General features: G+C 48.6%; 2 protein-coding genes across 3 annotated transcripts in view; both read left to right on the forward strand.

Moving 5' to 3' along the window:
- Positions 1-1842: 1842 nt before the first annotated feature.
- On the forward strand, positions 1843-7894 carry RND1 (Rho family GTPase 1). Its single transcript, XM_028533163.2, has 5 exons — positions 1843-2077; positions 2888-2975; positions 5676-5785; positions 6651-6785; positions 7457-7894. The coding sequence occupies exons 1-5, from the start codon at positions 1958-1960 to the stop codon at positions 7700-7702; spliced, it is 699 nt and encodes a 232-aa protein (XP_028388964.1). The 5' UTR covers positions 1843-1957; the 3' UTR covers positions 7703-7894.
- A 4471-nt stretch (positions 7895-12365) lies between these two features.
- DDX23 (DEAD-box helicase 23) overlaps positions 12366-25351 on the forward strand; it is a 29023-nt gene continuing 16037 nt past the window's right edge. The window contains exons 1-15 of one of the 2 annotated variants that reach the window (XM_036019104.1): positions 12366-12507; positions 16728-16936; positions 17488-17592; positions 18509-18602; positions 18712-18777; positions 19330-19468; positions 19749-19882; positions 20012-20124; positions 21617-21760; positions 21848-22073; positions 22333-22478; positions 22842-23019; positions 23759-24001; positions 24425-24576; positions 24699-24835. In XM_036019104.1, the coding sequence (XP_035874997.1) occupies positions 16728-16936; positions 17488-17592; positions 18509-18602; positions 18712-18777; positions 19330-19468; positions 19749-19882; positions 20012-20124; positions 21617-21760; positions 21848-22073; positions 22333-22478; positions 22842-23019; positions 23759-24001; positions 24425-24576; positions 24699-24835 (2086 nt within the window). In that variant the 5' untranslated portion in view covers positions 12366-12507. The remainder of the gene's footprint in view (positions 12508-16727; positions 16937-17487; positions 17593-18508; positions 18603-18711; positions 18778-19329; positions 19469-19748; positions 19883-20011; positions 20125-21616; positions 21761-21847; positions 22074-22332; positions 22479-22841; positions 23020-23758; positions 24002-24424; positions 24577-24698; positions 24836-25351) is intronic. The other variant, XM_028531864.2, reaches the window with a different exon arrangement.

Consider the following 25351-nt stretch of genomic DNA (forward strand, 5'->3'; position numbering starts at 1 on the left):
GAGAGCCTGGGAGGGGACGGTAACCAGCTGATGGCAGCACCTAGATAACTCTCTTTCTACCCAAGAGGCTCTCTTAGCTCATGTCCTGGTCCCTGACAGGGGGGCCTGATGGGTAGAGGACAGTGCAGGCCTTGGCCCCAGAGCTCTCAGACAAACATGGACTGTGAACTTGGCTGCCACGGGATTTGACAGGAGACACACTAACTAAGCTGCATTTTCAAAATACTGTCTATTCTCCTATCTATAGTGGATATTAGAAATCTCACCCTTAGAGGTCTGTTCCTTGGGTCTGGGGAAGGCTTTTAAACATCCTCTATAATGGAAAATATTCCTGGGTGGGACAGCAAGGGTGGTGAGTTAAGACTAAGCTCAGATGGAACAAGATCCAGGGCATGTTCCAGAGGCGGTGGGCTTGCCAAGGTGAAGGGAACTAAGGATGAACTAGGGAACGCTCTCACTTTTGCTTATAGTCAGTCTTACTTTAAATTTTTTTTCTTTTATTGATTCTAATGAGAGAGGGAGGGAGGGATAGAGAGAGAGAGAGAGAGAGAGAGAGAGAGAGAGAAACATTAAGATGAGAGAGAAACATCGATCAGTTTCCTTTTGCATGCGCTAGGGATGGGGACTGAACCTGCTACCCAGACATGTGCCCGGACCAGGAATTGAACCCATGACTTTTCAGTTGGCAGGATGACACCCAACTAAATGAGTCAAATCAGCCAGGGCTGATGACTCTAATCCCCAATCCTCAGAATGCCCTATTTGGGGTGTCTTGGTTCCTGAATAAGCAGCGAGTTATTTTAGCCATGTGCAACCCATGGTTCTGTCTAGTGGTTGGTGCCTTAGGTTGCCAGTGCTGTGAGGGGCAAGTTACATAGGAGGCAGTTATGTAGCTCACCCCAACCTTAGGTTGCCCGCTAGTTTTCTAATCCTAAGGTCCCAGGCCCCGTCTGAACTTTAATCAGGTGACACACGCAATGTCTCAGCATCAGTAAGTGTCACCTAGAACTGGACCGGTGACTGATTCATCCAGGAAGCTGAACCCAGGCCACAGAACAAACACCCCTAAGCAGCTCCTGCCAGGCATGGGTGAGAGGTTGTCTGGCCAAACAAACAGACTCTGTGTGCTTTGTTCTCATCTTTTCTCCAGACTCTCTCATTCCTTTCTTTCCAGCCCATCTCTGGGTCAAGGGCTGTGGGAGGTTTTTCTAGATGAGGTGAGATATTTATTTATTTATTTATTTATTTATTTATTTAATTATTTATTTATTTATTTATTTATTTATTTATTTATTTATGGAGAAGGTGATTCCTGAGTAACAGACTCAGGAATTGAAAGGAGAACAGCAGGAGCTGATAAAGCTGATAAAGGGGTGGAGCAGAAGCTTCTGGGAGGGGAAACCAAAAGTGGGAACTGGTTTGGATGGGGATTAGAGGGAACAAAGAGGTGAGAAATTTCTGTCCCCACCCTGCCTCCTGGGGTGCCACCTGTCTCTAGTTTAAGCAGGTCCTGCTCTTCTGGGACAACTCCAGCTTGACCTCACTTTCTGCGTTCATGGCTAGTTTATTGTTTTTGACACTAATTGGTGGACATTCAAGATCATTAAATTTTGCCTCAAGTCTCCTCCTCCCTCCCTAATACAAATGCAAAACGTGGGAATCCCCCTTTCAGAGGAAGCAAGGGTACCGCTTTAAGAGAAAGGGAAGGGAGGAAGAGGGCGCTGACTCAGATCCTCCTACCATTGGCTGGTGGAGGGGATCCCACCTCAGGCATTGGCCCTGACAGAGGCCGCCTCCTCTTGTGATTGGCTAATCCAGGCTGATATAAAGGGGCTGTGCCGGCCTCCTGATCAGTTGGAGCGAAGCAGGGAATTCGCCTGGGTTTGGTGTGTGAAACGCACCTGGCGCAACCCTCTCATCTCTGAACTAGAGTCCAAGTCCCGCGGAGGCTACAGCCATGAAGGAAAGACGGGCCCCCCAGCCAGTCGTGGCCAGATGTAAACTCGTTCTGGTGGGGGACGTGCAATGCGGGAAGACAGCGATGTTACAGGTGTTAGCGAAGGACTGCTATCCCGAGGTGAGCTGCCCGTCTGCCCCCTGGCCAGCGTTTCTCCTTCTACCGCCTGCCCCTGCCGCCCCCGCTGCCCCCACTGCCCCGCTGCCCCCACTGCCCCGCTGCCCCGCTGTAGATCCCCACCTGCCCAGGGGGGAACGGAGCTGTATCTCCGTTCCCCACCTCACCCCATCCTCAGCCTCTTTCTGGCTGGAGGACCGCCCTGCCTTAGCGTCCCCCTGAGACCTGTTCCACTTCTGCCGCCCCGCTGGCTCCTCCTCACCTCTTCACCCATAGGCCCCGATTAAATCCCCTCCTACCTCCCTTCATCCTGGAGTCAGCTATCTGGAGAGGGACCTGAAGGCATTTGAGAATCTGGGGTTTCTTGACGCAATACCTGCTCACCCCGTCACCCCAACCTCAAAGATATTGTGAGCATGGCTCCAGGCAGTCTTCCACTGCCCGGCTCTGCTGTTCTGCTGGTCCAGGGGGCTTGTCGGGAGAAGATCAAAGAGCTGGAATTGGTTGTGGCTCTAACATTGGGAGACAGACAAATCAGGAGATGACAGCAATACGTGTGTGAACATCCCTGATCATCTGAAACATGGGGGGCTTGTCCCTCACTGGAAGTCATTCCCGTTTCTTAATTTGGTAGAGCAAAGTACCTGTGCCTCTGCATACCCCTGCCTCCTGCTCCGTGTGGTCCTTCCCGCCTGAAGTATCCCCTCCTCGGGCCACTTTAGTATCTCACTAGGATGTGTAGTTTCTTGTGTAGGCAGTACTAACCAGAGGCCAGGGGGAGCCAGGGTGTGAATAGTTCCTTCCTGTTCACAGACCTATGTGCCCACCGTGTTTGAGAATTACACAGCCTGCTTGGAGACAGAGGAACAGAGAGTGGAGCTTAGTCTCTGGGATACCTCAGGTAAGACTGCTGTTCCCAAATGTCCCCTTCCCAGTGCCACTGAGCTGCTGCAGCTGCTATTTTTTAGAAATTGCTTTCCTGTTTGATGGGGAGAAACAGGATGCTTGCCAGAAACTGAAAGAAGGGTACCTGAAGATTCCTTGGTTGGGTGTAGGGCGAGGAGCCTGGTCAACGCAGTTGGCTGGCCCAGGGGTGCAGAATGGATGGACCCCAGAAGCCACTCGTTTCTCTGGGTCTAGCTCCATCCTTCAGAGGGCTGGATGGTGAGGTGAATGAACCCCTGAATACTTATTGGGGGCAGACAAGGCCCCTCCATTTTCACTCCCTGCCACCACATACATAGCCTTTAGGGCCCCAGAGCAAAGCCAAATAAAGCAGAAGGCAGTGCTGCTGGAGGCAGTGTGGTTGAGGCAGGGAGACAAGCCTGCCTCCGGGGAAATACTGCTCCTGATTCCGTTTTCTCTCCTGCATTCCATCTCGGGCCACTGCTGTCTGCCTGCCGCAGCTCAGCTCAGCTCGGCTCCACTCGTCATATCGCTGCGGCTCAGGGCTGAAGTGATGCATCATCCGTGCTTTGGAGGGTGGGGGAGACGGCTTAATGTGGGGCAGAGGGACGTCGTCATAGTGGCAGGAAGAGGGGGCGTTGGCTCTGACCATTCCCCCCTGCATGGGTCTGGCGTGGAAGTGCCCTGTCTTTCTGGAACATAGGAAGCAATATTTTCCCAGCCTCTCAGCCCTAAACCCTCAGCGTTAGGCTGTCCCTTGCTTGCGTTGATTCTGACCTCTTATCATGATCTCTTTCCCCTAGTCCATTTTAAATAGACTGGGTTCAGAGTCGTAATTATTTTCTTTCTTAGGAGAAAGAAAATAAAATCTGCTCTGCTCTGAATATGCATGCATATTCAGGCTGAGTTTAAAGAGGAACTCTATAAATCACTGGAGGTTTCCTGTTACATGCAATGAATATGCTGTCCTACTCCTCCAAAGAGCTGTTGTTCCCATGATCCAATTTTGAAAAGATTTGGGGTAGGGGATGGGATGGATGAATAGAAAATGAGATTCCCCCTTGATCCCACCTCCCCCAAACAAAACAAAGCAAAACAAAAATCCCTCAGCCTGCTATGCTTTCCGGCTGCAGTTCCAAGGGTGGGGAGGCAGGGCTCTGGTTATCCCAGACTCGGCTGTGCTGGCCCGATGCGAATGAACGCAGTTGGCTGCACAATGTATGCTTTTGCGTCTGCTGTACCCTGCCCACCTTTCAGCCTGCCCAGAATCTTACTGCAGCTCATCCCTTTTCACTACCACTGCCCCAAAGTGCCACTCCCCTACCACCACCACTTCCCGCCGTTTCCCCCTTCCTCCCACAGTCAGGATGGAATGGAGCCCTTGAATCCTAATCCAGATAATGGAAAATCAGCAAGGTGCTTTCTTCTTCCCATGTCGCAACCACAGCCCCCCAATTTCCAAAAGGATGCAGGCTATCAGTCATTCTCAAACTCCTTCTTTCAAATTCAATGCCCATAAGGAAGGAGCAAGTGGCAGCCAAGTGTGGGATGGGGCTTCCCAACATTGGGGCCAGGATGGAACCTGTTCTCATTATTCACTTGTGAGTCTTAGGGGAGGGGGGTTGCTTGGAGCCAGAATGGTGGCCTCCTCCCCTCCCCCTTCCCAGTGCTGCAGTGCCTCCTCTGCTTAGTGCTGCAGCAGCAGCAGCAGCGATGGTGGTGGCGAGACCCCACCTGTGAGAGGGGAAGGGGACAGATTGTTGAAGGAGCACACAGCTATCCCGATTCCCCTTTACTTTTTTTTAACAACCAACCCCCTCCCCACTTGGATTCCCCCCAGTTTCCATGGCGATTGTGGTGCAGGGAGAGGGGCTGCTTGCTATTCTGAGCACAGATTGTCTGGGTTCCAAATCTGCTACTGTTCCTTCCCAGGGTGGAGGGGGCTAGGCTCAGCCCCTAGCATTCTCCCCCATTAGACCACCTGGGCCTGTGTGGCCTGCTGCCCTCCCCCCCCCCCCCCCCCCCCCCCCCCCCCCCCCCCCCCCCCCCCCCCCCCCGTGAAAGACCCTTACTGGAGCCCCAAATCCCCCAGCTAGTGGTGCTGCTGCCTTGAAGATGGCCTTCCTGAGAGTTGGGGGCGCAGGGGCTGCAGCTTTCTTCTTGCCCTTTTCTGTATGAGCTGATCTGGGTGGAGGAGGAGCAGGGAGCTGAATCTCCACCAGCCTCTTAGAGTTCTGACCCCATGGCAAAGAAGCAGGGCGGCCAGTTACATAACAGGCAGGTTTATTTCTCCGTTAGAGAGAACCTTGGAGCAGAGGTTGGGCAGCAGGCAGACTCTAGCGAAGAGGAGACCTTCAACAAGCCTTGGTCTCTGCAGGGGTGCGAGCATGCTCCTCTGGGACTCCAAACTGGCAGATCTTAAATGAAACCCACAGTAGGAGGCCAAGACAGGGTCAGATTATGCTCCACCCCTCTTTTATTTTGCCCCCTTTGCCTTTTTCAGGGCTAAGGAAGATGATATTCTGGCAGGTGGTCAGGTCTCATGCTTCCATGCTGCAGCAGGTTCCTCTGGGAGATGGGTGGGGCCAACTAACCTAAGGGGCCAAGAATGGTATTCCCAGGGCTCTCTGGGCTCAGGCCTGCTGGACATGGAAAATGCCATGGCCTAGCTTCAGCTCTTCCTCCCCTCTAACAGGGTCTCCCTACTACGACAACGTCCGCCCGCTCTGCTACAGTGACTCCGACGCAGTGTTACTCTGCTTCGACATCAGTCGTCCAGAGACAGTGGACAGTGCACTCAAGAAGGTGACTCTGGGTACACTCTATGATCTTCAGCTCAGTTTGAGAACAGAAAGGAGTCTTGGGGACTTGACCATCTAACCCCCTCTTGTGTAACAGAAAGTAACAGAGTCCAGGGAAAGGAGATATTTGCCCATGGCCACACCATTAGCTACAGCACTGGGACTAGAACCCAGATCTTCTTCCCCTGTCCCATACTGTTCTTCCAGAGGCCCAGCCAGGGAGGGTGGCATTGAAGACTCTGGAAGCGAAGGATTAAGGGTCAGAGAACTTTTTGGTGATCTGGTTTGAAGGTCAGGGATGCGGTCTTTTGGAGGCAGCTTCTACAGACCCCGATCCCAGGCCCATTGGGGCTGGGCAAGGTGGGCAAGCTGGAGCAGAGCCACTGGGAGGGAATGCCTAGGTCCGACTGGCAGGGTCTGACCAGACTGAGGCGTCTGCGGATATGCTGTGGAACTAGCCTAGTTTCCGAGAAGTCTCTGGGACTATCTCCCTCTCTCGGAAAGAGACTGGTTGGCTTCCTCCTGGAGTTCTAGGCCTGTGGAGCCCTTTGACCGGATGGAGGGGCAGGTCCAGGCCCCATATGTGTGGCAGAGGGTGGGAGGAGATTTACCCCAGTGCTTCCTCTGGTGCCTGGGCTGTTGAATGAGGGGATGGGCTCTTGGGTCAGCATTCCTGTGACCCCAAAGGCCTCATGGCAGGAAGATGATGTAATTAATGCAGTGGTGACTCTGTGACTCAGAGGGATGGCTGGGCTGGTGACAAGCTGTATGGTGCGTGTGATGTTGCCAACTGGGCTTCTCTGGGTATCTGTTAGTCACTGACTGTCCTTTGTTCCTCCTTCCTCCAATATTCTTGCATGGCTCTTCAGTGGAGGACGGAAATCCTAGATTATTGTCCCAGTACCCGTGTTTTGCTTATCGGCTGCAAGACAGACCTGCGAACAGACCTGAGCACCCTGATGGAGCTGTCCCACCAGAAGCAGGCACCCATCTCATACGAGCAGGTGTGTGCACGCCACTGTGTGTAGGGGTGGGGTGGAGATGGCTAGGGGCAAAGGACGTGGAACGTGGCCCTTATTCAAATTCTCTCACTGTGGCAAGAGAGAATTGGTATTCTGCGGGGGCCATCTATAATCAGCAACCAGTTACCTGGATAGAAGCGGTCCTATTTACCCCGATTTATGCTATAGGTTGGCAGGGGCGCTATTCCCGGGTGTGCCGCTGTTTCTCATAGTTTTTGTGCAGCACCTGCATGAGAATCACCAAAGGTGCTGATTGGGATTCCTCACTCCATGTCTGTAGAGCCACTCTGGGAGACAGGTATGGGAAGTGCATTTATAATGAAATTACTGGATAATTTCTTATGCACATGGGAGTAAAGGTTCATTTCTTTTAAACTAGTATTTCATAATAGATTCATTTGGGGAGCTTTCAAAAATACTAATGGCCTACTGCTGGAAATTCTCACTGACTTACTCTGGTGTCAAATGTCCCAGGTGATTCTAAGGTGCTGTCAGGCTTCACCTTCAGAATATAATCAGTAGGGGGCGGTGTTGGGAGACTGGCAGGTGGGTCCCACAGAGTAGCCCCAGGAGTACCACCAACTGTAGGGGTAGTGTTTCAGAGCCATTTCGGACCGTTGCATTGGTGACCTTGCTCCCCTCTCCCCCTGCAGGGCTGTGCAATAGCCAAGCAGCTGGGTGCAGAAATCTACCTGGAAGGTTCAGCTTTCACCTCAGAGAAGAGCATCCACAGCATCTTCCGGACGGCATCCACAGTGTGTCTGAACAAGCCCAGCCCTGTACCCCCGAAGAGCCCTGTCCGAAGCCTCTCCAAGCGACTGCTCCACCTGCCCAGTCGTTCTGAACTCATCTCTTCTACCTTCAAGAAGGAAAAGGCCAAAAGCTGTTCCATTATGTGAAGTGGGGGTTGGAGAGGGGAGATGACCTCCCACTTCCTCCCTTGGGTTGCAGAGGCCCGGGGAGAGGGAGGATGAGATAATTTAGGACACTGGACAATGAGTTTTTCAGACGGCCATGGTGGGGGCTTGGAAGGAGACAAGAATGGGACGAGGAAAGAGCCAGGCCCGGCTTGAGGACCTGACACTGAGAAAGAACCATCACACCCTAAGCCAGGCCCTAGGTGGTGGAGAGGCGGTGGCCCCAGTGCCCCCCTCTCCAGAGGGAGGAAAGGTGTGGGGGGCATGCTGGCCTCATGGGCTCAGGGGCCTATAGGAGCCTCACCTTCAACATCATGCCTCTTCTACCCAGCGTTTCCATGCAGGCCAGGGGGTGGGAGGGGTGTCTGAGCCCTTCCCTTCCCCTCTGAGGAGGCCACCAAGGAGTGGAGAGTGGGGAAGCCATGAGGCAGCTCCCTTGGGAGCTGAGCCCAGGTGCTTCACAACTGAAACCAGAAGGGCAGGAGCTGGTCAGAGCCAATGAGAAGGAAACCTCATCTTTGCATAGCCCATGCCTCACGGAGAGGTGACATCACACATTCACATGCTTCTCGCCTCAGTCCCCAGGGTCCAAGGGAGAAGCCCCAGACCCCCTTCTCTTGCAGTGTGGGGGTGGTGGTGCTGCAGGAGGCAGGGCTGGGTGGGGGTCACCAGACTTTTTCTGCCCTTAGGGCAGTACAGCTGGCATTTGTTTTATAGACTCTTGTCTTTGGAATGGGGGGAGGGGGGAGTGTTTCAATCTGTTACATGTTCTGTGTTTAAAGAAGAAAACCTATTTATTAATGAAAAATATAACACGTATAAAGAAGTTGGCTCTGTTTTCTTAGTTTTTTCCCCATTTCCTCTAGCCATTGGTAATGAGGAAAAAGCTGCTCCGGGGCCCATTCTGTCAGTTGCAAGAGTGGTTGCCCCTACTGTTCCCTGGCCCCTCCAACAAGGGTCTGCTCCCTCTACTCCCAACCCCACCTAAGTCCTACTAAGCCAATGAAGATCTCCTTAGCCCAAGAGCAGGGTTTCTCAAACTTGCAACTAACAGCAAGTTAGACTAGACCATGTTTTGTTGTGGGAGCTGTCCTATGCATTGAAGGTTCAGCAACACTCCTTTCCTCTACCTCCTAGATGTCAGTAGCTCTACCCACCCCAGTTGTCACAATCAGCATGTTTATAAGTATCGTTAAATGTCCCCTGGGGCAAAACCACTTCTGGTTGAGAACCATTGCCCTAGAAAGTCTAGAGGAGAGAGACAGATTTGGTGAAATCAGAGGATCCAGGCTGCTGAGATCCCAACCCCTGCAGGTGGACAGGCTGAAGCCAACTTGGGGAGGTTCCTGGAGTTCCGGTCTCTGAGCTCAGAGAGGGATGTCTTCTTTTTTCTTTTTTCTTTTCTTTTCTTTTCTTTTCTCTTCTCTTCTCTTCTCTTCTCTTCTTTTCTTTTCTTTCTTTCGATTTTATTGATTTATTTTTTTAGAGAGGGTAAGGGAAGGAGAAAGAGAGGGAGGAAAACATCAATGTGTGGTCACCTCTCGCCCACCCACTACTAGAGACCTGGCCAGCAACCCAGGCATGTGCCCTGCCTGGGAATTGAACCAATGACCCTTTGGTTTGCAGGCCAGCACTCAACCACTGAGCCATACCAGCCAGAGCTCTTCTGCTTTCTTTTTTTAAAGAAGATTTTTATTTATTCATTTTTAGAGAGGGAAAGAGAAGGAGAAAGAGAGGGAGAGATATATCAGTGTGTGGTTGCCTCTCAGTGCCCTGTACTGGGGACCTGGCCAGAGACCCAGGCATATGCCCTGACTAGGAATCAACCTGTCTACCCTTTGGTTCACAGCCTGTGCTCAATCCATTGAGCTATATCAGTCAAGGCTCTTCTGCTTTCTTGACCTTCCAATTCCATTGCCTGTTGGTGGCAACTGAGGGGCCTTAACTTCCCTTCTCTTCAGTGACTTATAGCTCTTTTTTCAAAGTTTCATAGTGTGCTGGAAATAGCGACCTACTAGGTTTTTAGTATTCACTGTGTGCTCAGCACCATTAGCTTTACCAACACTTTTATATTTAACCTCATGAATGATAATAGATAATGTTTGTTAAATGTTTACTCTGAGGCAGAGATGTTTATGAGTTCTTTATGTTATTTATTCCTATGGAGTAGGAATAATAACTATCTGCCTCATTTTACAGACAAGAAAACTGAGATTTGGAGAGATTAGTTAACGTGCCCAAGGTCACAACCAGAAAGTAGTAGAACCTGAATGGAAATCCAGGCAACCTGGTTCTAGAACATGCACTTTTCACTGCTCTGCTATCCTACCCTGTGAGGCAAGTCACATTATTATCCCTATTTTATAAATGAGGAGATAGAAAAGCCAGAGATGCCACATAACTTTGCACTAGATCATACTGCTTGTATATAGTGGAATCAAGATTCAAACTTGGTCTCAAAAACAAACACAAATCTTTAATTAAAAAAAGAAATATTGTCCTGGCTGGTGTGTCTCAGTGGGTTGGGCATCTTCCTGCAGACTGACGTGTCCCTGATTTGATTTCCAGGCGGGGCACATGCCTGGGTTGCAGGCCAGGTCCCCAGTAGGGGGTGTGTGAGAGGCAACCACACTTTGGTGTTTCTCTCCCTCTCTTTCTCTCTCCCTCCCCCTCTCTCTATAAGTAAAGATAAACAAATAGATAAAGAAACAAACAAATAAAATCTTTCACAAAATAGACATCAACATTAACTATAATTCCATGGGTCCATTACTGCTAGTCATGTTGTACCTAAAAAGAAGACTTTACCTCTGGTTTTTACTAGAACATAGTCCTGCTGTCTCCATCTTCAAAGATGCATGTTTGCAAAAAAAACCAAAAACCCAAATCCCCAAAAACAAACGAACAAACAAACAAAAAAACCCTAGCAGGCTAAGACAAAGAGTGAGTATCTTTTATGTTCAGTGCTTTACATGTGTCATTCATGAGAGCGGTGTGTACAAGTACTAGGGGAACTCTGCCATTATGAACTTGAACAAGCTTCACCACTACTTTGGGTTCCAATCTACCCATTCTTAAAGATGATGATGGCGCTGACCCAATAGCTTAGTTGGTAAGAGTGTTGGCCCATGCCAAGGTTGTGGGTGGGATCCCTGGTCAGGCCACATGCAAGTTGTAACCAATGAATGCATACATGGGTGGAAGAAAGAATTGATGTTTCTCCTTCTCTCTCTTTAAAAAACAATCAATAAAAAATTAAAAGATTATGATGAATGGTAATCTGAAAATAGGGAAAGAGCATGGACTCTGAAGGTGGATCCTGGTTTCATTCTTTTAACTCCCGGTATGTGGCCTTTGAGGCATAATCAACTTTTCTGGGACACAATCTTATCAGTAAAATGGAGATAACGCCCACCTCATACTGTTATTAGAACCCAGTAAAATAAGTAACGGAAGTTAAGTGTCCATCTCAGAGTTGGGCACTTAGAAGATATTCAGTAAATAGTAACTGCAGCTCGTAAAGGTTCCAGTCTACAGCTTTGATGTTAGTTGGGGTTCCATTCTGTGAGTGGAGAGCCCTCCAGTGTTCACTGGGTGAATTACACATAGTGGAGCTACGACTACTTTCCCTTCCGTTGTGTCTTTGGGTTAGAAGCGGAGTCAAAGGTTGCAGAATCAGAACAGAAGGGTGGGTACCTCTCCCGGGAGCGCTTTGGGCATAGTACGTGGTGTTCAGGGATTTACGATTATTTGGGTTTATCTGAAGCTCTGAGGGGAACTGAACATATATTCAGAAAAAAAAAAAGGCAGACTTACAGACATATGGGATTGAAATAAAAAAGTTGATGATGGAAAAATGGGAAGGAAGGAGGCATTGCTACTTACGGGTATCTATTGAAACCCATCCTAGAAGTTGCAACATTTTTGTTTTGGCGCGGGGTTGAGGGGAGAACTATGAATGATAAGACCAAAGAAAAACAAAGTGAACACACAATTTGGGGTAAAAAAAGAAAAGGCCCAGTGGAGGACTGAAGAGGGGGAAAATATGAGGAAAAAAGAAGCTACTATATGAAGGTAGTCCAATACACACCAGATTCCAAAGGGCAAGAAAATGAGGACGCCAGGGTCCTAACTGGAGTGCTGAGAAAACGGGTGCAACTGCCTAGGAGACACCATCGTTCCTGGAAGCTTTTGGAATCCGTTGTATGGCCTCATTTTGAGTTGTTACAATAACTGGGGATTGTTATCGTGGGTTGCTAGAATGTCCTCCTAAACCTCGGATAGTCCTGCACAATGAATAGTCCCACCTTCATTGTGAAATACTCGGCTACGCCTGTAACAACCAATAAAAAAAGAACTAATAACTCACTCCCCCCCAAGTGGTTTTTTTGTAAAAACGTTTTTCCACAAAATGGATGTAAGTCACAGCCATTACAGTCGTTAATTGCAATTTCTAGGAAGACCAGCATATTCCGAGGTGATTGCACCGGGAGAGTACTTTTTGCAAGAAGTCTACCCACGGAAAACGCCTCCTCCGCCAGAGTCAAATGTTTTGCGAACTACATTGCCCAGCAGACCTCCCGGCCCGGGGTTGGCGCTTGCACCATGAATTCTGGGATTGGTAGTTCTCAGGCTCTGCTTGTTGGCCAGGGCAGCCCGGCATCAGGAACTCGCTTTCCCAGCTCGCCGCGCGGTCCAGGGAGTTGCATCTCGGCGACCAGGAAAAGGGAAAGATGGCGACTGCTCGGCGACGTTGAGGCCGCGTTGGGCGGTTCAGACTCAGAGTGGTGAGTGTTGGGCGACGGAGGCGGTTCCCACAAGTTTGTTTAGAGGGGGAGAGTGTAAGCAGGCGGTGGCCCCTGCCTCCGGGACCAGGCGGGGAAGAACGCCTCCGGGAAGGGGCACGAGCCCGGAAAGCTCTAGCCGTCAGGAGCGAAGGGCAGTGGGCCCCAGCGGGTGGTATTGGCTCTTGGGAGCACAGGCCAGGTCTCTGGAAGATGTTACAGAGCAAACCTTTCCCTCTGGCACAGCACCTGTGATATCCCCAGTCTGACCTTATTCTTTCTTGTTTTCGGTAGCCCTTGCTCCAACCAAACTAGAACTCAGGCTTGTCTTCCAGAACCAGTCATGCTTTCCCGCCTCTGCCCCTCCTCCTCTATTACTATGCTGGGAATGACTTATTTTCCGCACTCTCAGTTACACATCTTTAAATTCTACTGTACTTAAGCGCGCAAGAGCCACTTCCTCTGCAGATCTCACAAATGAAAGGGAACTTCTTTGAACTGATGTAAGAAATACTTCATCTGAGTCTTCATCTTGGTATGTGTGTCATACCCTCTCCTGTTCTGTAAACGTCCTGTGGACAGAAGTCAGAGTCTTCCTGACTTCCTTCTGTAACTCACGCAGTACCTAGCACGGTTCCTTGCAAATAGTGGATGTTTGACACAAACTTCAAAAAATGAATGTGCCCCTGCCTAACAAGAACTGAGGAGCTCGAAGATCTGGAGACTTGCAAGGAAGGTTGCTGGGAAGCAATGTCTGGGGTGTGCCTGTGATGAGTAGAACTTAAAATAAAAGTTGCCTCTGTTTACTGTATTCTCATTTCTCATTCTCTTCTCAACTCACTCCACTCAGACTTTAAATAGCTCTTATCAAGGTTACCAACCATCTCCATTGTCCCAAAAGCAAGGATCACTACACCTCTGGCTCCTAGTCTTAATCCATGGACACAGTGAACCACTCCCTCCCTGAAATGCGTTTTGGCTTCTGTGATTTCCAGATCATGGAAATCACATTTTTCCTCCTTTCTTTTACTTTACTTTTTTCCTTTTTCTTCTTCTTTCCCACTTGGCTTTAGCTTCTTTCCATCTTTCCCTGTGGCTCCTCCTGTGCTTGACCTCTAAATGTCACAACGTTCCAGAGCTCAGTCGTGCATTCTGTTCATTCTTTTCTTGATTGTTTTCTTTTTTAACCATACTGCCTACCTAAGTAATATCACTTCGTGTCCTATGGCTTTAAAAGCTTTCTCTGTATTGATGACTCAAATTTTTGTCTCCAGGGTCTCTCTTCTGAATTCCAGAATTGCATTTTCAACTGTCTTCCTGCAGTCTCCACTTGGTTTTCTTATTGACATGGCCAAAATGAAACTTGATTTCCTCCCAAATCTCTTTTCCCCCAGTCTTCTTCAGTCACTAATGGCACCATGAACCACTAGGTTGCTCAAGCCATAAATTTAGGAGCTGTCTTTGTGTCCCCTCTCCTTTTTTCCCTTTATAGTAAGTTTTGTCAGCCCTGCTTCCAAAGTGTACCCTGAAGCTATCTACTTCTTTCCATCTCCATTGCTACTTTCCCAGAACAGGCCACTGTCACCTCTTGCCCAGACTACTATAATAGCATTCTCAGTGGCTCTGTTTCCATTCTTGACCTCCCTACTATGGAGTTTCTTGCAAGTCACCAAAGTAATTCTTTAAAAATGTAAAAGTAGATCACATCACTTCCTGTTTAACACTCTAATGTTCCCATGGTGGTTAGATTAAAATCCAAATTCCTTTACCCTGGCCTAAAACATATTTTCCTGATTAACTCCTACCTACCTCCTTGAAATCTTGAATCAGTCTTCTCCCCTGGTCACTGCCCCTCAGCCACACAAGTCTGTTTTTAATTGGCAAACACAGTAAGCTAGTTCCTGCCCAGTGCCTTAGTACTTGCTTCTACCTAGTAAGTTCTTTTCCCTGATTTTTGCAGGCTCTCTTTCCCATTCTTCAAATCGCAGCTTATACGTTGTCTAAAATTTTCTTTCCTGAGCTTTCTTGTCTCTTGTTCATACTCCTCTCCATTATATTACTCTTTCTTTTTTTATTTTTAAAAAGTTTTTTAAAGATTTTATTTATTTTTAAAGAGGGGGAAGGGAGAGAGAAAGAAGGGGAAACATCGATGTGCAAGAGAAATCTATTGGTCACCTCTTGCACACCCCCAGCTGGGGACCTGACCTGCACCCAGACATTGGCCCTGACTGGGAATTAAACCAGAAACCTTTCTGTTTGCAGGCTGGTGCTCAGTCCACTGAGCCACACAGCTAGGGCTCACTCTGTTTTATTCATTAGTTCTAATTACTATTTGAAATTCTCCTCTTACTGCTTAGCTGTTGTCTCCTTCATTGGAATGTAAATGTTGGAGACCTGAGACTTTGTTTTGTTTACAGGTACATCTCCAGTACACAGAACAGTTTCTGGCACCTACCAGGTGCTCAATGAATATTTATTGAAAGAATTCATGATGTCTGGGATGCTTTACAGAGAAAATAGCCTTTCTTCTAGAGTGTCTTCTTTTTTTATATAAGTTTTTAATTTTTATTTTATTTATTTATTTCTAGAGAGAGGGTAAGGGAGGGAGGAAGAGAGAGAGAGAAACATCAATGTGTGAGAGATACCATACACCGATTGGTTGCCTCTCACACGCTCCCCCAGCTGGGGACCTGGCCCGCAACCCAGGCATGTGCCCTGACTGGGAATTGAACCAGAGACTTTCCGGCTCGAAGACTGGCACCAAATCTACTGAGCCACACCAGCCAGAGCTAGTGTGTTTTCTTAGGGCTGCACACGGAAGAGACATCAGTATAATCTCCATGTGACAATGCATGATATACTGATACAGAACATTATTCAGTCATTTCTCAGGCAATTGTGAGATAAAATGTGTTGTTTCTCTACCTTTTGAAAGTGCTACTTGTTTCTTTTGATTACAAGTTCTCCTTTCTTAAAGATATATGGCAGGAAATGACATGGGAAAGGGGGATTGCAAAGTAAAGCTTAGTGTAGTGATACTCTAGCTGAACCACTTGGGGATAAAATAAGTTCTGAGAAATGTATCCCAGGCGATAGGGATGGTGATGACAATGATGATGATGCCAGAGAGGCAGACTCAGACTTGCTGCTGTTTCAGCAAATGAAACTGAGTAGATTCTGTGGTCTGAAAGATAGCTGACAGTGTGTTCAATCTTTCCCAGGCAAGAGGGAGCAGGACAAGTTCCTGCTCACACCTGTCATGGGACTGAGTGATGATTAAGACGGTGAAAATCTGAATGGGGAGTGTTGGTCTGAATGTGTGCACACTGCAGTTGTTGGCATCTACCTTTCTTTTTCTGAAATGATTATAGATTCACAGGGAGTTGCAAAAAAAGAAAAATGTTCAAGGAGGTCCTGTGTGCCCTTCACCAGTTTTTTCCCGTTGCATGACCAGTGGTGCCTTTCTGTTTGTCCCTTTTAGTTTTTCTTGGAGTACAGATTATAATACCAAGTCTCAAAGTACCCCTGCCCCCACCCTTGAGCTTTCTTTATGAGTTTCAGAGACTTTATCTCGCCTCAGTGTGTGCGCGCGCTGACTGACCCGGGGGCCGGCAGACCTGGCAGACTCCTCAGATGCACGGCGCAGGCTGTTTCTAGAGATGGGTAGCGCGCTATTCACTCACTAACATATCTTTTCATACTTTTGCAGGCTAATTAGAAAAATAAGGAATATTCATTGTATACTTTTTTTTTTAAAGATTTTATTTATTTATTTTCAGAGAGGGAGAAAGAGAGAGAGAGAGAGAAACATCAATGTGCGGTTGCTGGGGTTCATGGCCTGCAACCCAGGCATGTACCCTGACTGGAAATCGAACCTGCGACACTTTGGTTTGCAGCCCGTGCTCAATCCACTGAGCTATGCCAGCCAGGGCTTCATTGTATACTTTTAGAACTGAGAATATATAAAAAGTAATCACAGAAGGGCAGTGTTGTATAATGAGGAAGAGTGGGCCTCTGGAGCCAGGCCGCCTGGAACTCTGCCACTTACCACCGCCATGTCCTTAGGAAGTTACTTTATATACCTGCACTTCAGTTTCCACATCTATAAAGGAGCCATAGTAAAGTATCTACCTCATAGGGTCGTTTTGAGATTAAGTCCATTATATATGAACAGTTTAGAGTAGCATCTAGTACATAATAATTACTCCTCTTACCCGTGACAGATGGCAGGAGAGCTAGCTGATAAGAAGGACCGTGATGCGTCACCTTCCAAGGAGGAAAGGAAGCGGTCTCGGACACCTGAGAGAGAGCGGGACAGAGACCGGGACCGGAAACCTTCCCCATCCAAAGACAGGAAGCGGCATCGCTCAAGGGATCGGCGTCGAGGCGGCAGCCGGTCTCGCTCCCGCTCCCGTTCCAAGTCCACGGAAAGGTGAAGTGATGACTGTGTGTCTGTTATGCAGGAAGGGGGTGTGTTTCAGACTTCCTCATTCTTGGTTCCTCTCATACCTTCAGGACTAAGACATCGGTGTTCCCCACATATCTCTACACCTAGTGATTTTTAGCTTAAACAGTTAAGAGTGAATTTACAAGATGAAGGTCCAGTGATGATCGATTATTGCCGTTAATACTTAGCAGTACAACTCTGAGCTGTAAGATCTTAGGATCTCCTCATACTTCCCCCAAGAAACATATTCCCCAACTTTAAAATTCATTTTGGGGAGAAAAGGTCAGACCCTGGCTGGGTGGCTCAGTTAGTTGGTTAGAGCATCGTCCTGATAAGCAGTTCACTCTCTGGTCAGGGCACATACATGCATCAGCCAGTGAGTGCATAAGTAAGTGGGACAACAAATTGATGTCTCTTTCTCTATAAAAACTAATAAGTTAAAAAAAAAAAAACAAGATCATGAGAACCTCCTTAGGGCTGCAGTGAAGTGGGTTACTGTGGAATATCAAGAGATTTCTTAAATCCATTGCCTTCAGAGAACGACGGCACAGAGAACGAGATAAGGAGCGGGATCGGAATAAGAAGGACCGAGATCGGGACAAGGACGGGCACAGGCGGGACAAGGACCGGAAACGATCCAGGTACCTGAGGAAGTGAGGGGGGCTTTGGGGAAGTGCTCCTGTCTCCTCCTCTCTGCACCTGAGCTGGTTCAGCTTTGTAGGAAAGAATTGTCTGGGTGGACCCAAGTGGTACTTAGCTGTCTTTTTTAGGGGGCATGTGCCTTTAGAAAGTATATTCAGTTAGCGAGGTCACAACCCCTGAGGGCTGGCTTGTTCTTAGAATTTAGAAATTAGTGTGGAAAGGTTGCCAGCCTACACGCCAATCCTTTAGGTCCACTGAACCATTTAGTTTTCTACCCAGAATATGGAAGTGTTTATTTGTTGGGAGAGCTTAATGCCTCAGTATTGGGATGTTTTTCTTCTGGAAATTTTCTATTCAACTTTTTATTTGGCCCCGAGTGTGTAGTTGAAATTCAGGACAAAGGGCAGAATTCATATGACAAACACAGGTGGAGTTGTTGAGATCCATTGGAGGTTAGGCTTACAGCAGGTGTGAGCAGAGGATCGATGGGAACTCGCAGGGAGGAGAACGAGGAGGGGACAGACACAGCAGTATCTAGGGAGTGGGTGTGTGGGTGGCCGTGCAGGCTAAATTCATTGTGTGTTACAGAGCTGGATTTTTTTCCTTCGATGTGCAATTGCTGTCTGGAGAAAATACTTCTGATGTCAATAGTGAAGACCCACTTGCTACGAGAAATTAGTTTTAGAAAAGGAGATTCAGGTAGATTGGGGCCAAGACAGGGCTGTTGTGAGGTTTCCGAGCAGGCAGAGCGACCCTGCCTGCAAAGGGAGCTCTGGCCCTGACGGGTAACTGTGGGCCAGTCTTGCTGAGTCATGGGGAATCGTCCCTCCTCTTTTTCGGGTCAGCCTGAACATCATTTAGGGGTTGGGGTGAGACAGTAGCAATATGGACCCTTTCTGTTCCTTTGTCTTAAAGTTTATCTCCTGGACGAGGGAAAGATTTTAAATCCCGAAAAGACAGAGACTCTAAGAAGGATGAAGAGGATGAACATGGCGATAAAAAGCCTAAGGTAAGCAAGAGGAATTGTTTTCTCATCTTCCTCTTGAATTCAAGCCCCAGTTTGTGATCTTCAAAGGGTGAGAGCCTTCATGGAATGAAGTCCTGTGTTTGATCTGCAGGCCCAGCCGTTATCCCTGGAGGAACTTCTGGCCAAGAAAAAGGCTGAGGAAGAAGCTGAGGCAAAAGTAAGCATTTGAGGGTCTGTACTAGCCGGCTTGGGCCGCCCTAAGAAAACAGCAGCCTGGGTGACTTAAACAACAGATGTAGTTTCTCACCATTCTGGAGGCCCATTGTCTGAGATCAAGGTGACAGTAGGGTCATCTCTCCTGAAGCCTTTCTCCTTGGTTTGTAGATGGACGTCTTCTCCATCTTCACATGGTCTTCCCCCGTGCGTGCACATCCCCACTGTTTATCTGTGTCCAAGTTTTTTCTTACAAGGACACCAGTCAGGTTGGATTAGGGCCTATTCTGAGAGCCTCGTTTTACCTTAAATACCTCTTTAAAGGCCCTGTCTCCAAATTCAGTCACATTTTGAGGTACTGGGGGTTAGGGCTTTCATATATGCATTTTGAAGGGGACACAGTTCAGCCCATAACGGGATCCTAGGCCTGTTTGTGGTTTTCTTAGCAGGTTTAATGCCTAAGCAAGTATTTTTGGGCTCCCTGCTGCCTCGCATCAGTGATGTGATTATATCCTGCTTCCAGATCCTCTGTTTACAGTGTCCATCTATTTTGTAGCCCAAGTTCCTCTCCAAAGCAGAGCGAGAGGCTGAGGCCCTGAAGCGACGGCAGCAGGAGGTGGAAGAGCGGCAGAGGATGCTTGAAGAAGAGAGGAAGAAGAGGAAACAGTTTCAGGACTTGGGCAGGAAAATGCTGGGTTCGTTTTCCTACCTGCTATAGCCCATAGGTGGAATGTGAAAGGGTGGGATGGCATTACAGTGTCACTCAGGAGAGCTAGAAACCGGTTTGTTCTGGAGTTTGGGAAAGGAAAGAATGGGGGAAGTTTATGAGAAAAGCATCTTTCCGTTACAATTCCATTTCCCTTGTACCATAAATCTCCTTTTTTTTCTCATTTGGTGCTCATTGTCTGGATCGCTCCATGCTCTCTTTTTTCTTGTGCTGAGCTCTTCTGCAGCTTTGTTTTCTTTGGTCTGCAGAAGACCCTCAGGAACGGGAACGTCGGGAACGCAGGGAGAGGATGGAGCGGGAGACCAATGGAAATGAGGATGAGGAAGGGCGGCAGAAGATCCGAGAGGAGAAGGACAAGAGCAAGGAACTGCATGCCATTAAGGTGCAGGCCTTGGCTCTGTCTTCACTTGCCCCACATGCAAAGATGAGGTTCATTACGTTGCCATTCTCATCTCTGCATTTGAGCTTTGGGCCTTGAGCTTGACAGACCCTGTGTTCTGTTTGTGGACAGGAGCGTTACCTGGGTGGCATTAAGAAGCGTCGCCGAACGAGGCACCTTAATGACCGCAAGTTTGTCTTTGAATGGGATGCCTCTGAGGACACATCCATTGACTACAACCCGCTGTGAGTGGCTTCAGGCCTAAACTAGATCTTTTTTTTAATTACAGTTGACATTCAATATTGTATAGTTATCAGGTGTACAGCAAAGTGTTAGCCATTTATATAACTTACGAAGTGATCCCCCAATAAGTCTAGTACCCCACTGACATCAAACATAGTCGTTACAATAATATTGACTGTGTTCCCGTGCTGTACTGTACATCCCGTGACTCTCTGGTGACCACCGGTCTGTACTTCTCAGTCCCTTCACCTCCCATACCGTCCCTCCCAACCCCTTCCATCCGGCAGTCACCACTTTGTTCTCTGTGTCTGTGAGTCTGTGGCTGTTTTGTTCATTTATTTTGTTTTTTAGATTCCACACATAAATGAAATCATATGGTATTTGTCTTTCTCTGTCTGATTTTGCTTAGCCTAACACCTTCTCAGTCCATCCATGTTTTGCAAATGGTATGATTTCATTCTTTTTTTACAGCTGAGTAATATCCCATTGCATAAATGTCCCCCGTCGTCTTTACACAGTCATCTGTTGGTGGACACTTAGGTTGCTTGCGTATGTTGGCTGTTGTAATTAATGCTGCAGTGAAGATAGGGTTGTGTGTATCTCTTCCATTTAGTGTTTTGTATGTCTTTGGGTGCATACTCAGAGGTGGGATTGCTGGGTCATATGGTAGTTTTATTTTTAATTTTTTGAGGAACCTTCAAACTGTTTTCCATAGTGGCTACATCAATTTGTAATACCACCAACAGTGCGTGAGGGTTTCCTTTTGTCTACATCTTCCCCGATACTTGTTTATTTTTTTATCATAGCCATCCTGACAGGTGTGAGGTGATAGCTCATTGTGGTTTTGATTTGCATCTCTCTGATTAGTGACGTTGAGCATCTTTCCGTATGTCTGTTGGCCGTCTCTGTGTCCTCTTTGGAGAAGTCTAGTCAGGTCCTCCCTCTGCCCTTTTTTTAACTCACATTGATGGGATTTTTTGGGTGTTAAGTTATATGAGTTTTTTAATATATTTTGGATATTAACCCCTTATTGGATATCTTGTTGATGAATATCTTCTTCCATTCAGTAGGTTGTCTAAACTAGGTCTTTTAAACTAGGCAGTTCCTAGAGAGAACCAATGACTACCGAAATAAAAGTAAGATAAGCTGGGATGGGGAAATTGATAAACTGGTAGTCAGCCAGTCCTCTGGGTGGGGGAAACTGATACACATTGGTAGTCTGCCCTTCCCTCCTGCTGTAACAGCTCCTTTTTAAAAAAAAAGTTTATTTATTTTTAGAGAGAAGGGGAGGGAGGGAGAAACAGGGAAGGAAACATTGATCGGTTGCCTCTCACATGCCTCCAGTGGGGGACCTGGCCTGCAATCCAGGCATGTGCCCTGACCGGGAATTGAACCGGTGGCCTTCAGGTTTGCAGGCTGGCACTGAATCCACTGAGCCACATGAGCCAGGGCTATAGCTCCATTTTTTTTTTCCTTCCTCTGTCTCAATCTCAGGTACAAAGAGCGGCACCAGGTACAGTTGCTGGGGCGAGGCTTCATTGCAGGCATTGACTTAAAGCAGCAGAAACGAGAGCAGTCACGTTTCTACGGAGATCTAATGGAGAAGAGGCGGACACTGGAAGAAAAGGAGCAGGAGGAGTGAGTGGTCAGGGTGAGGTGGTTGGGTAGAGCCCAGAGTGTGTGGAAAGGAACTGGGAATTCCTTATTTCTGCGATCCTGCTCCAGGGCAAGACTCCGCAAACTTCGTAAGAAGGAAGCCAAGCAGCGCTGGGATGATCGTCACTGGTCCCAGAAGAAGCTAGATGAGATGACAGATAGGGACTGGCGGATATTCCGGGAAGACTACAGCATCACCACCAAAGGCGGCAAGATCCCTAATCCCATCCGATCCTGGAAAGACTCTTCTCTGCCCCCACATATCTTGGAGGTCATCGATAAGTGTGGCTACAAGGTAAGGGGGTTCAGGTTGGTCCACAAGACCAGACTTGGTTCCTTGACTGTTGGTACCTTCTCTGCCAGGGGCACCAAGGTGACATTGTCTGTTCCTTTGTGGTGGCAGTATTGGCCTTTGGCGATTGTGTTTCTTCTTATTCCTGTGAACAGTGATTGGGGTCTTCCCACTGTGCTAGCACATGTACCCACTCCGTCAGTGGTGGCCCAGGTGGTCTATAATTCTGCCTTTACCCATTGCTCTCTCTGGGCCACTGCAGGAGCCAACACCTATCCAGCGTCAGGCAATTCCCATTGGGCTGCAGAATCGTGACATCATTGGCGTGGCTGAGACTGGCAGTGGCAAGACAGCAGCCTTCCTCATCCCGTTGCTTGTCTGGATCACCACTCTTCCCAAAATTGACAGGTGGGGTCACCTGATACAGGTTGGAGTGGGTTTGACTAGGTAGGAATATTGAAAGTGGCAAATGAGTGTTTGGTTTTCTTTTGAAGTCTGTAATCAGGAGCCCTTCTGTAGTCGGGGTCAGATATTAGAGAATAACTGGATCATAATATCAAAGAAGTGTATGATTTTGTTGCTTGCAGGGACCACTCCCTGGGGAACTTGGCTCTCCTGGAGTCTCTGATTTTTAAGGGAGATCGTTGCACCCTCTTCCCACCACCCTCTGCGTTCCCATGGCCGTCCTTAAGTGTGACTTGGTCTTGCTCCTGTTTGCGGTCGGATGGGAAGCAAAGCTCATGAAACTGTGGGATGCCCCATTTACCACAGGATCGAAGAGTCAGACCAGGGCCCGTATGCCATCATCCTGGCCCCCACCCGTGAGCTGGCTCAGCAGATTGAGGAAGAGACCATCAAGTTTGGGAAGCCACTAGGCATCCGCACTGTGGCTGTCATTGGCGGCATCTCCAGAGAGGACCAGGGTTTCAGGCTGCGCATGGGTTGTGAGGTTTGTTCACCTGGCCAGCAGCCAGCCCGCCGTTTGGGCTGTTCTGTTTTGGGGCTGTGTTTCTAGTTTCTGCCTCAGACATTCAGTCAGCTGAAGAAAAGGGCTGGTTTATGCAGATGAGCTATTGTTATTGAGAACTTTTACACCAGGGATTATACTGTGCACATCATTAGTCCTCACAGTTATATGAGTGGACAGGGGACTCTCCACTTTACAGGTGGAGCTGAGGACCAGGTTGATGACTTGTCCGGGGTCGGACACAGCTGGCAGTGGGCAGGACTGAGATCGTATTCACACCCTGTGCTCTCCATCCCTCTGCCAGTCCGAATCATTGACTTTGTGTGTCACTGCCTTTCCAGGGTGGGGGAGGAGAGCTTTGTATAAGAAGTCTAATACAGGGGTTGGGTTTTCTGCAGCCTTCTTAGTGTAATCATTTTATACAGCTCCCTCCACAATATTCTTTCGTCCGTCTTCTAAGAAAGTTCTTTTTCATTTGCCTCCTCCTCTAAGTCCTGTATCATATTCAGAGACCCCATTTATTCCTGAAAAAAAAAAATCCAAGATAGCAACAAGTGATTTTGTGTCAGTTCTTGGGACCCTTTACTGCCAAATGTAACTAGATACTGGGATCCGAGCTCCTTAGCATCAGGGTTCTGTTGTCCAAGTGGGTGGATCGTCCACAGAAGAGAGAAGAAGGGGGTACCTGCTGGGGCTACATATAATTCCACTGTACCTCCAGATTGTGATCGCTACCCCAGGACGTCTGATTGATGTGCTGGAGAACCGCTATCTGGTGCTGAGCCGCTGTACCTACGTGGTTCTGGATGAGGCAGATAGAATGATTGACATGGGCTTTGAGCCAGACGTCCAGAAGATCCTGGAGCACATGCCTGTCAGCAACCAGAAGCCGGACACGGATGAGGCCGAGGACCCTGAGAAGATGTTGGCCAACTTTGAGTCAGGAAAACATAAGTACCGCCAAGTAAGGCTGCTTCCCTGGGCCGGGAAGAATCGTGCAGGCTGGCAAACCTGCTTCAGGGTCCCCCTTGCCATAGGTGGTCCCAAAGTATGTGCTTGCAGAATAGTGGGGCCTGCCTAGGTACAATCTTCTGACATCCCTAACAGTGTAACCATTTAGCTTAGCCCTGGAAGAGTGGTCCCAGACAGTCACAGTACTGCCTATCGCAGATGCTAATGAGTGCTCAGCCCTTCCTCTTGTCACGAGATGTCAGGTACAGGTACTGAGGAAAGTGGGACAGCAAAGGACACATTCCCAGGTGATGGCTGTGAGAGTTCACACTGTGGCTCACTGTAGATTCTCAGTTTGGGCTGTGCTGCCTATGGTGGTGGGGGGACGTGTGAGTGTGTCTTCCTGGGCCCGAGGCTGAGCCTCCTGTTTTCACAGACGGTCATGTTCACGGCCACCATGCCCCCCGCCGTGGAGCGCCTGGCCCGGAGTTACCTGCGGCGGCCTGCTGTGGTGTACATTGGCTCTGCGGGCAAGCCCCATGAGCGTGTGGAGCAGAAGGTCTTCCTCATGTCAGAGTCAGAGAAGAGGTATGGGGGCAGCTGAGCCGGGGAGGCGGCGGAGAGGGAGCTTTTTCAGGGTGAGTGGCTGCTGGAGGGCGATTGTTCTGCCTTGTTGAAGAGCTGCTGTTTCCTTTCTCTCCTCTCCCCAGGAAAAAGCTGCTGGCAATCTTGGAGCAAGGCTTTGATCCACCCATCATCATTTTTGTCAACCAGAAGAAGGGTTGTGATGTTTTGGCCAAATCCCTGGAGAAGATGGGGGTGCGTCTGGCAGGGAAGGGCAGAGTCTGTTCTCTTTGGCACTGCTTTCTGAAATTAGAGGGGGCTCTTAGGTCCCTGCTTTAAATTTTCACCCATTTTTGAACTCTAGTGTTGAACAAGTCAGGCTGGAGGGAAAAGGGAGATTTGGTGGAGATGAGGAGGACTGGGTCGGTCCCTATGACTGTCTGTCCCAGCAGTGGCAGCTGGAGCTCTGCCCTTGGGTCTTCCTCCGAGTGGCCTGGGGCCAGGGAGAGGTTTGGGACTCGCATCCTGGCAGGATCTGAGGATGAGGAATAGAATGGGTCGGAGTTTGTTGTGTTTGTGTATGTTTGGGAGGGGATGTTGTGGTCGGGAGGGAGATGTGGATCAGTATCCTTGACTCCTGACTGGTGTTTGAGGGTCCTCTCTACCCAGTGCTTAAACTTCCTTGAACTTCCTGGTTCTTGCTTTCCACCCTCATCCTCTCTGACGACTTCTCATGTGTCTGGCTCCACATCTCACCCCTCATTTACCTTTGACCTTGCCCTGGCTCTCTCTGCCATGC

Source organism: Phyllostomus discolor, chromosome 2 (genome assembly GCF_004126475.2).
Source record: "Phyllostomus discolor isolate MPI-MPIP mPhyDis1 chromosome 2, mPhyDis1.pri.v3, whole genome shotgun sequence".
NCBI classification, from domain to species: domain Eukaryota; kingdom Metazoa; phylum Chordata; class Mammalia; order Chiroptera; family Phyllostomidae; genus Phyllostomus; species Phyllostomus discolor.

Excerpts from the sequence above, each read along its gene's own strand:
- RND1 (XM_028533163.2), top strand. The coding sequence starts at position 1,958 with ATGAAGGAAAGACGGGCCCCCCAGCCAGTCGTGGCCAGATGTAAACTC. Across the intron at positions 2,976-5,675 it reads TAGTCTCTGGGATACCTCAG|GGTCTCCCTACTACGACAAC; the intron begins GTAAGACTGCTG and ends CCCCTCTAACAG. Across the intron at positions 5,786-6,650 it reads TGGACAGTGCACTCAAGAAG|TGGAGGACGGAAATCCTAGA; the intron begins GTGACTCTGGGT and ends ATGGCTCTTCAG.